Below are 11,401 nucleotides of genomic sequence, written 5' to 3' on the forward strand. Positions count from 1 at the left end.
CAATTTGCCTGTAGTGGCAGCCTCTTATTTCCAGACTGCGTTTCTGAGGTGCAAATTCTGAAGATCCTGATAACTATCAAAGGTCAAACACTGTTGAGCACACCAGAAAAAAAAAACAAATTAGTAGTTAAAATATGATTTTGTTTGGACCTTGTCTTCAAAGAGTCAGGAGCGTTTCCGTTTATTTCCTCTCTTTTTAAATGCCGACAGTACTTTGCGTTGCATGTTTTAACTTGCGCCAGGCTTCCGGCCATGTAACCGAATGTTGGAGGACCGGCGCATTCGCACAAAGTGTGCAGGGACCACCAATACTACCACTGGTATGACTAAATCGTATGCATTCATGGTAGAATAAGAAGCTTTGAAGAAAGTAGTCACCAAATGGAGAATTTCATCCCGTTTTCTTCCCACATTCATCCATTTTTCATGCCTTCACATCTTCCACTTTCCAGCTACCACCCATTTTACTTATATAGTACCTCACATCTTTATTCTCACGTCCCTTACACCATCCCTTCATTTACACTTCACTTTCCTTCCCTTTCTCATGCCCCCTCCTTCTCTCCCTCTCTCTCTCCCTCTTCCCGTGTCATTCAATTTCCTTTGTCCACTCGTCCTTCACTTATTCCTACTATTCATCCTGTCCTCCATCCTCATGCTCTCCCGGGGTTTGTGGCAGTGATAATGAAGCACACAGTTAACAGATATTAGCTCATTGGCAGTGGATTCATTAGACAGAGCCAAGGCTTATGGTGATTATTTACCCGTGGAGGAGGGGGCACAGGATCAGTACCACGCTCCGTGTCAGCAGCCACAGGCTTCTTTGAAGTCACACTGTCTCTTTTCCTCTGTAACACTCTCTCACACTTCTGCTCGCGGGTTTTCTCATTCTGTCTGAGCACCTCTCCTTCCACATTTCTCCCTCGTGCTGCTTTCCCTTGTTTTTCTCTTTCCCTGTCATTAGACACCCACAATACATATCTACTTTCTCTCCCTCTCTCTCTCTCTTTCCCTATCTCTCCTTGCCGCCCCCATTCACCCAATGGTAATTATGGAAAATCTGTAATAGTGCTCAGAGGAGCTGATAATACCTTTAGCTTAATTAAAGACATTTATGGGATGTAAAGACATGTAGCCTAGGGGTTGCCATGCACCCACACCAACCCAAACTCTTTATTTCTTGCTGTTTCATCTCTCCCATTCCCTCACTTTCTGTTATTCTTATCATTTTCTCTGTTTCACACACACTTTGTGATGCACACAAGCTCATTCCTTTTGTCAAACTGAATGTTAGAGTCAGAGGTTGTCCTTCTAATTGCATGCTCAGAAGTGGTGTAGAACATTGTAGGCTAACATTATGGTTAATGCCACTGTATGTACTTTATCTGCCTCACGCACACACATACATATCAGGAATAATGACGGCCATTTCCTGCTGATTGTGTTTGTGCTGGTTGCCCCACATCCTGTTGGGCTGAACGATGTCCAGCAAGCTTGTTGACATGTCAGTCAGGGACATCAGCGATATCATAAGACACAGAACAATACCTCTAAAGCGCACTTAAAGATCACAGTGTTGCAGAGAAAACTGGTGCAGGGTGTTTTTTCTTCCCTTTAATGTGTGATGGCATCTGGCTTTCTCATCTTTATTCTTGCTTCTTCCATTGCGGTATGTTCCTCTCACGTCTGCATCACAGGTATGAAACGCTTTCTGTGAATATATTTCTGTGACACTTGAAACTGTTCTAGCCGAGGAGAGAGAATGAATGAATCCTCATCTTTGAATCTGAATGACGCCATGCATAAAGAAAGTTCTTCTTCATCCCATGGGCTCGTTTTTTAAAAAGTTTAGGCATTAAGAAAAGGAGACAGCCAATGACATCTCCTTGTGTAATCTTATGAATTTTGTTCCTTTCATTTGCTGCATCCAAAATTACCTTGAGGCTTTGTCCAAAAACAACATTCACAGGTCTACACTGAAAGAAAACATACCACCAAGAGAACAACAAAATCTACTGACTTGTATTTCACGTATTTCAAATTCATTTGAAGGCAAAATGATGCTTTAGTTGTCCGTGTTAGAAATATCAAGTAGTTTTCTTCCAATGTCTTTTTAGGGCAAAGAAATCTTTTGTCATCCATCTCCTCAAAAAAATTGCTGCCTGGGGAAACAAAAAGAGGAAATTTACTAAAAGGACCGAAATTTTGGAAGATAGCAAGTAGAGTTAACACAGAGGTCTCATTATAGCTGCAGTCATATTTATACAGAAAAGGGGGTTTTGTGGAACAGTACAGTCATCAATTTTAAGTAGAAGATGTTAGAACTGTGGTCCGTTGTGAGATTTTCGTTATTTACCACTGCGCTAATGTCTTTTAAAATGCTTAACCGTTTCTTCTCTCACCCTCAGACTGGCACGATGTTGTGGTGGCCAGACAGGACGCGCCTACCACCTTGGTCTGTACTGACACAGGAGTAAGAGGTGCTGTGGCCATCAACTGGATGGTGAAGTCACTTGGTGAAGCTGAGTGGAAACTAGTTCTTTCAGCCAGTGACAGCAAAAAGTTCTCTGGGTGTGGTTCGAAGGCATCCATGCAATTGTCTGACCCTAACTTTCAAGACACTGGCGTTTTCTCACTGTCCTTAAAACCCAAAGTGGAGGACAGTGGTTGTTACTCGTGCTTAATAAAGCAACAAGAGAAGACACTGAAGGAGAAGATCATCCTCCTGGCCATTCTTGAAGGTAGTAGAAAACAGATTATATGGCACATGAGATTCTTCCACCACCTGCAACAAACAGAAACATCTCGACTTCATACATCTCATATTTTCTCATTTGTGAATCATACGTTATAAAACATACCTGACAGTACACCAGTATCTAGTTTATAGTGTTAAATGTCCCCTACAGACATTTTTGACAATATCTAAAAACACTCCTCACTGATTCATATTCCCAGTGGAAGGGAGCTTTTAGTTAGCTGTCTCTTTTTTAGGGATGTGTACTTTTGATCTTTCTAGTTGGCCTTTTTCTTTGTCTTCTAATGCTCCATAGTTATATACAAGGCTTTCATGAAATGTCACCTAATTATTATCTAATTATTTGCTTGATGGTTAAATTAATAAGAATGTATTAGAAATAACCTTTGCCACAACAGCATTTATTTTCTGTTTCCGGTAGCAGTGACAAATAAAGTGGTGCACTTTGTACAAGTACAAGTTTAGGGGCCTTCCATTTACATAAGTATCTCTGTTTTACTTTCATCATTTATAATTCTACTCCACTACTTTTCATAGGGAAATCTTGGACCTTTATTTATGTTGTTTCTTACTCTACATCAAATATTTTACATGCAATTTAAATTTGCTCCAGCTAAATCAGATACGACATTAAAATGCAGCATCTGTCTGCTACATTGTGTATTTATACTTTGGCTATTGACACTTGTGTAACTAATGTTAACATGCGAATACTAGACTTGAACATACAATTGGTTAATGTTAAAATGCATTCTTTTCCTTTTACTGCTGATTTCCTGTCTCCTTCTTCATCTCCAGTCAGCGTGTTCCCCTCTACACCCATTCCTCAGCATAGCACCCTGCGGCTGGCTGCCAGAGTTACTCCTGATGTTGCCGTCACCAAAATCACCTGGGAAGCACCTGGCGACATTTCCATGAAGAGTGAAAAAAAAAAAAACACAGGCACAGTGGCCAAACTGCCACAGGTCCAGAACAGTGACAACGGTGCCTATGTTTGTATGGTCCACACCAGGGATAACAGCAGCTACGCTGCTTTTGTTGTGAATGTGACCATTGACGGTAAGACTGACTGAAAGAAGAGAAATGTAGAAACTCTGAGGAATGGATAAGATTTGTTGCTGCCTTTATTGATACTGCAAGTGGGGATCAATGCGAGAAACTCCAGCAGCAGCATTATTTATTTAAGAGTCCTGTAGCTACAGTTCTTCAAAGTATTTACTTTTATAAGCCAGTTTCAAGATTCAAAGATGTACTTTAGATCTGCGTTAAAATCGAGCTAGTTCTCCTGTGAATATTATAGTTTCTACATCTATGTTTTATTCATTATTTGCCTTCTGCTATTTCTTGCTTCCCTCCTCTCCGTAGCTTACAAAGTGGCCTCATTCACCAATACAACACATAGTAAGTAACATTCTAACATAAGCAGTCTGAAAGTCCTATGTCAGCAGCTTGCTAATCAGGCAGAGCAGAATGCAAGACCAACTGCAGAAGTGACTCTCTGCACATAAGACCGTAATCCCCATTGTTGTAGGAATTTTTCCCGTATCGTCATTTCCCTACTCTCTTTGTATTCTGTTTACTCTCTCATTCTCCATTCACTCTTTACTCTGCATTCCCTGTCAATTCTTGCCAATTCTTGTCTTCATATCTGTCCTACTCCACCTTTGCCGGCAGGTCCCCAGATCTGTACTGCCACTCAGACTCTGGTACCGTTGCCCCTGAGCTGTCCTAATGTCCAGGGGGACTACGTCCTGCTGTATTGGTTGCCCCCAGACATGCCCAAGCGTACGAATATGAAACTGGCGTACCAGTACGATCGCTGGAGGGGTTCCACCACACTGACTGAGCAAAGCAAGAGACTCAAACTGGCTGGCCCACCCTATAATGCAGAGGCTGGGAGCTTCTCCTTTCTGCTCACCCCTGAGTTGAAAGATGGCGGCCTCTACGTCTGTGAAGTGATCCTCAATGACAACGTCTTTAGCCAGAGGACCCTGCTCACCGTTCTGAAAGGTAGAAATCAGTAAGGTTTTATCTTAACGTGTGATATAAAAGATGAACAACGAATTAAAGCAAAAACCGAGATAAAGCATTTATGAGGAAAAATAATGTCATTTTTCTAAAAATCCTTTTCTTATTTAGTCTTTAGATAATAAAATATTGAGGTGTATAGTTGGACTGAGATCCCGCAAAGGCCATAACACATGACTCACTCACATCATGTTCGTACTCATCAAACCATTCAGTGACCTCTCATGTAATGGCTGGAGGCATCTGCATTTATTATCTTTCTTCATCCGCTTAATTTGTCTTTTTTCTATGATGTATCACTCATCTGTAGTTTATTTTAGAGGAATACTTTGACATTTAGGAAAATATGCTAATTTGTTTCTTACTGAGAGTTACATGGGCAAAGATGGAACAGTAAAGCCATGCCAACTAACTAGTGATCACACTTTAGTTACACACACCAAACCAATATAGAAAAAAAGCAAACCACGATTTTCAGCTGGTTACTGCTATCTTGAAAAAAATTGTTGCTGGTTGCCAGGCAACCTCACTGTGATCTTGTGAAAATCATTGCGCCCTGATGTTGTTCTCCAAGAAATTGTTTTAGAAAGCATATTTCCCTAAAAAACACAACTATTACATTTATATTTATGCACGAAATATAATGTGTTAAATGTATTTTTTTGTTTGTTTTGCTTTTTTTTTTTTTTTTCCATTAGCCAGGCTGGATGTAACATTAGCCAATTAGCTTGCTTCAGGTTTTTTATAAGCGGACCTAATTCCACGCCTCCACGCTAACACACAGCACACACATGAGAAAAAAGGGGCAATGTGTGGCACAGTGAATAGAAGGAGTTCCCTGTGACCAGAGGTCTAGTGTCTCAGTATGACACATTGAATTCTTACTTGCGCGTTGTTCTTACAGATCATCAGCTGTGACTGTGCACAATAAATGAAAAGAATTTCCAACAGCCATTGGTGAAATGTCACATTATTTAACAAAAACATTCACATTGTGGCTGCTCATGAAAAGGAACACTCACTTTTATTCATACATACGATTAAGCAGAAATTGAGCAGTGTACCTGTGGATTTTTATGAGCGAGCCTTCGGTAGTTTTCGCTCTTCGCAGATGCACACATTTGCCCACACACGCACAAAAGCTAGTACGCACACAGACACATACAATGTCCTGTCATGGTGGCCTTGGAAGGCTTTACTAATCACAGTCCCACTGGCATCCATCACATCTGCCCAGACGTGACCAGTTGATCTGTCACTGTCACTGTCATCACCCGATCTGTTTCCCCTACGCATGCACATCCACATCCACCCACACACCGATCATGTGACGCATATATTTTTACCCCACCTCATTATGAGTATCATTATGTATGATTATACCTGCTGCCCTCCCACCAAGGCTGTAGGTGGCCCACACTGATCACACTAATCAAGGCTGAAATGTGTGTGTGTTTGTGTGTGTGTGTGGGGTGGTCTGTGGAGCTTGATTACACCCAGATGGATTCTCATTTCAGTTTGATGAGACACTAAGCATCAGTCACAGTCAACCAATGCATTAGCAACAAATCACTTTAATGAATATACATTATTTTGACCTCTCTCTGAATTGTTCTTTGTTTTTCATATCACTTTCCCTTTACCTCATTACTCTCTATCTGTCCTTGCCCTTTTCTATATTCACACAACACCCTTTAACCACCCCTTAACTCTCCTTCTGACTCTCTCTTTTCATTTCCCCTCTGACTGACTTTTCTCTCATCCTTCCTTCTGATTTCTTGTTATCCTTCTTTATCATTAACCCTCCTGTGTCTTCCCGTGCTCCCCTCTCACCATTGCTGTATATCACTTCCACAGTTAAAACCAGACCTTATCCCTCAAAGCTGGAGTTGGACTGCCTTTACAAGGAGCGGTCCCAGGTTCAAAGTGCAGATTGGAAACACCACAATAAGAGTCGGCGATTGCAAATGCAAAGCAGCGGCCCTGGCAAGATCACCACCGTTCTGCCCTTACCTCTCACCCCAGACGTAGCCGGCAACTACACCTGCACCTTACGTATGAAAAATGGGGATTTCGTCCGGGCAACTGTCACGCTGCCTCCCAACGGTGGGTAAGATTGTGTAGTATGTCAAAGATTGGTCTTTATCCGCCATATCATATCACTAGCACAGGAGTCCTGGCAGACTTCCTGTCAACTTGGTGGAGATAATGAACCATGAGTGTGGATAATTCTCAGATGTGTGTTCCATGAAGCGTTCTGTGGTGTACTCAAGCCAACCTCAGGTCAATTCATCTGCCAGGCAGGCTGTGGTTTACAGAGGAGAAAGCTTCTGACAGATACCATATGTTATGCTTTCCTACTGCAACCAAAGAGGTCAAAGGTTAAGATGTCTATGTAACAAGAAGTTGTGATACTATCCAAAGGAATAACCACATTTTTCCGCTTCTTCTCATACAGAAATATTAAAAATATAAAAACAAAAATCTATCGCTTTCCCCATCACACTCACCCTGCTGATATGCGAATATAAGAAAACAGGACCTTAGGACATCTCTCCGCACAAAAACTAAATTATTCAAGCTTATTGTATTGGTGGCTGTGGGGGAGCACAGGAGGATATGGCAGTTGAATGGATCCCTTAGCAGAAATGAGTTCACTCTCCATACCCCAATACATCACTTGGACTGAGGGGCCCAGAGCTCATCATAATGCACACTGATGGTATGGCCACAAGAATAATGTAGAATGAGGAAAGAAAACGAGGGCGATGCAGACTAGGAGGGGGAAAGAAGCAGTAAGATTTTTGTCCGATTGGAGAGGTTGGAATTGGCAAAATATATTTAAATATATTTATTTTTGTGTAGTGAGTGACAAGTGCTGCATTTTTCTGGTGTGTCATTGGGAATTTAGATTGAGCGGAGTAAGAAGTTCAAACAATGTGAGAGCTGGATGACCTACATTTATATTTTTGAGAAGTGTCAGGCTGCACAAACACTGCAATAGTGCAAGACAGAGAAAAAAATCATGGTTAATAATGAATAATATGACGGTAAGCACTGACAGTTAAAGTTTTCTGAATAGTTTTTCTGGATGGTAGGCATCCAAAGATAGTGGGATTTTTGCACAGGGCTATCTCGAAGAGGGAACTTAAAGTGAAAGTTGTTTTTGGTTCGCCAAGCAACAGCTATAATAAATCATATTTATCATTTTCTGATTTATAATGCTCTGCCAAATCTGAAAGTAGAGTATGAGTTGTTCAAAACAAAACTGTATTATAGAATTTCTTTCACAGGTAAACCAATCAATTGGTTCAGTAGCACACAAAATACTTAAAATGTCAGGCATTATCTGCAAACATTTGCCTCAGTTTGTTCATCACTTGCAATGCATTCAAGCAGTTCTTTGGTTTACCTCCTATCAGCCCTCTTCTCTGGTGTTGCAATGATATAAATCACCCACTTTCGCATTAGAGATGAAACAGACAAGGTGGGGAATAAGTGCCAATAGTGAAAAGATGTAAGAAAGACAGAGGAAGACACCAAAAAAGTAAAAGGACTTCACTGAATGAGAGAAAGGGAAGATGTGGTAGTGAGAGTCCGGGAGCATTTGTGCCTCACTTTACTCCACTCAATTACCATAATTCAAGCGTTAAAGCTGGCATGGAGAACAGCGCAGGTCAGTCTTGGGGTCAGCTCTCACCACAATATTCCATTAGCAGCCTCTGCACATACTCACCCATCAATTACACCTTGCACAGCACATAATGATTGATTATTTTGACGCTGGCTAAAAGCTGCGACCCCAGGGCAGGGATGAAGCCGGAGGCCTAATCCTTTTTAAAACAAATTTATGGAGATGTGAACTTCACTTTTGCCAGGCAGCTGCCCATCAGATAACCTTAAATGGTACAGAAATGTACTCTAGGAATTGTTAATAAATGATGATGATTACACAGTGCACAAAAAGTAGGTTTCTGCAGTTAGATAGTAACATTTTGCACATTGGGGTTCTTTTGTGTAATCCGAAGCATCACAGATTACTATACGCTCCATGAACGGAGAGCAGGGAGCGCCAAAACATTTGCTCAGGTACACTAAATTACAGAATCGCTGTGGAAACAGGCACCTCCCTCCTCCTTCCCATGTTGCCCCGCGGCTGTGTTTTGCAAGCCCTATGTCATCCTCATTATGCAAACAAACCTGACAAGTTTGATCTCACGCATGTGCTCTTCCCACAGAATTTGACTAGAACAACAGTGAGCTAATGGCGGGCTTACGTAATGTTTGTGATAATCATGCCTGTGCCTTCTATCCACCTGTTTTTCAGTACTACAGTGACTGGAGTTGGCTGAGACTGCTGTTTTTACGTTGGCTCTCTAGGGGCAGTTGATTACTGGAATCAGATTTCAAAGGAGAGAAAAGAAAAGCAGACTTTACCTACTCCATATACTTACATATTTTGACATTTAGGCATGGAATAATAAGGATTTGCAAAGACTACTCTGTATGGGGGTGGAGGTGGCATATGCTGAGGTTTTGCCTAATGATCTGACAGCATCTGGTCTCCTTGATACTGCTCCCTTTATTCCTCTTGTCAACATTTCAAATTGACAGGCTTTACTGTCCAGATTGAAGGTCTGTCAGATCAATGTCTACTAAGCTGGTGTACAGACTATTCAGTCTGTCTGACGGAGCCTGGATTTTCTCCTTCTTTCACTGCACCCATTGTTTGTGACTGACAGCAGTATGATGCAAATTCATGTAACATGTTGAGGAAATCGTAACTGCAACACGTCTTAGATTACAGCTCAACGTGTTCAAGTAAAGAATTGGTTGACCCTTTATGTCTTGAACAAAAGAGGAAATTGTAGATCAAAAGGCAATAACTTTCTGGGTAGCCTTTATGTCATTCAGCCACACAAACTCATATGTCTACGCGTTTTATATTAGCTCTGTTCTTGCAAACATTCATGCTCTTTTCTCTCTCACTTTTTTTTTGTAGAGAGTGTCAGTGACACCACCACCCCCCCGCTCTCGTCTCTCTCTGCTTTATTACTCCTGGTGCCCCTGGTTGCTGCAGCTGCCGGTGTGTTGCTATGGAGACAGAAACACATTTCTGATCGTGGTGAGTCTTCCGGCGTTTTCTTTTTTGACAGCTTTCCGTGTTCCGTCCATCTTTGGCCCCTGTCGGCTGCCACTGAGTGATGCGGGCCGTGACATCCTCTGGGGTTGTTGTAATGAATCTGCCCCCACCTTCTCCACCCCGCTGCATCTGAGTGTGTGTGTTAGACTGTATTGGTAACTATCTTTCTGCACTCAGGCATTGAGCAGTCTCTGTCAGTCCAGTCGGGTGAAACAGAAAACATCTATGAGAATCCTGAGGATATCAGACAGGTGATCAATTCAGACATTTTCAATAAGTAAATGTCCTTCATGGTTTTGCTCTCATCTTCTCCACTGTCTCGTGTTCCCTCTGATATTTTACATTCTTTCTCTCCTTATTTTCTTTTTTTTTTCTCAACCTCCCCTCCCCTTTCCCGTCTTGTCTCTGTAGCGTACTCGGTATGTTAGGCTTCCCTCCTCCGTTTCTGTTTCCTCTGATTTCAACTGTCCCTCCCTCTCTGTCACTTGTTGTTCATTAAACCTGTTTTCTGCTATCTCCTCCCTTCCCAACAGGCTCCTCCCCAGGGTTCAGTCTACATGGTGAGTTATTGTGTTGTCCCCAGTGCACACAACCAGGCATGGTGCATATGTGTCTGTGAGAGGAGCTGTAATACACACATCCACCAGTGCATACAGTCTCATCTCTCTATTGCACCCTCCCTGTGCTGTCAGCAGATATGTCTTCCTTCACACTTGCTGTACTCCCCTCCAATCTATCAGCCCTATCTCAGATAAAACCATTCCCTATCATCTGTCGCCCTTACATTAGTGGTATTAACAAATCAATCTCATTACACACCAGAGGTGCATAAATCCAGCCACAGTACCTGTCTTTATCCTTCTCTTTACTGTCCCATTCACTCTATCGCTCTCCTTTTTTTGACATTTTTTCTTTTTGCCAGGATTTGAAGCCAAGAGGGGAGGATGATGTCTATAAGGAACTGGAGCGGTAAGCAAAAAGAGTTGCATCACCTGCGTGTATGAGGAGCTGTGTATGTGTGTGTGTGTGTTTATATGTGCGTCTACACTGTCACTCATCTGCCCAACACATTCTTCTCACACTCACCAATCACACTGGCCTGAACATCACTCTGACATTGTGGCATAATATCACGCCATACGATGACAGGCAGCGCTTCTTCGGCCGTGTGTTGTTATTGCGTGGGCTGCCTGTGTTTGTGTTTAAGGAAGAATAAAAGAGACTAGGGGATGGGAGTTTTTTGTGTGAAGGTTTGTCTTTGCGCCCTGTCTTCAGATACGAGCAGTGTCAGAGCTGATCACCTACCCACATCTCATCCTCATCCGGCTGTCACATCCGCTCAGTTTCCAGCTGCAACAGAAGGCCTTTATAAACAGAAAACAACTGAATGTCAGAGTTTGGACTTGAATGTACTGGAATGATTTAAATGTTTTGTTTGATTTCATAAGCTGTTGCTCTTTGTAAGTTATGAA

At 42.0% G+C, this 11,401-nt stretch overlaps 1 protein-coding gene across 1 annotated transcript; it reads left to right on the forward strand.

Annotated features, from left to right (window-relative positions):
* The first annotated feature begins 1,212 nt into the window (after nucleotides 1-1,212).
* Nucleotides 1,213-11,337, forward strand: g6fl (g6f-like). The gene is made up of 11 exons (XM_084556829.1): nucleotides 1,213-1,697; nucleotides 2,409-2,741; nucleotides 3,557-3,817; nucleotides 4,124-4,159; nucleotides 4,433-4,768; nucleotides 6,644-6,892; nucleotides 9,789-9,911; nucleotides 10,107-10,180; nucleotides 10,463-10,489; nucleotides 10,852-10,898; nucleotides 11,205-11,337. The coding sequence occupies exons 1-11, from the start codon at nucleotides 1,625-1,627 to the stop codon at nucleotides 11,224-11,226; spliced, it is 1,581 nt and encodes a 526-aa protein (XP_084412955.1). The 5' UTR covers nucleotides 1,213-1,624; the 3' UTR covers nucleotides 11,227-11,337.
* Nucleotides 11,338-11,401: the final 64 nt, after the last annotated feature.

This window comes from Chelon labrosus (genome assembly GCF_963514085.1).
Source record: "Chelon labrosus genome assembly, chromosome: 12".
Classification (NCBI taxonomy): domain Eukaryota; kingdom Metazoa; phylum Chordata; class Actinopteri; order Mugiliformes; family Mugilidae; genus Chelon; species Chelon labrosus.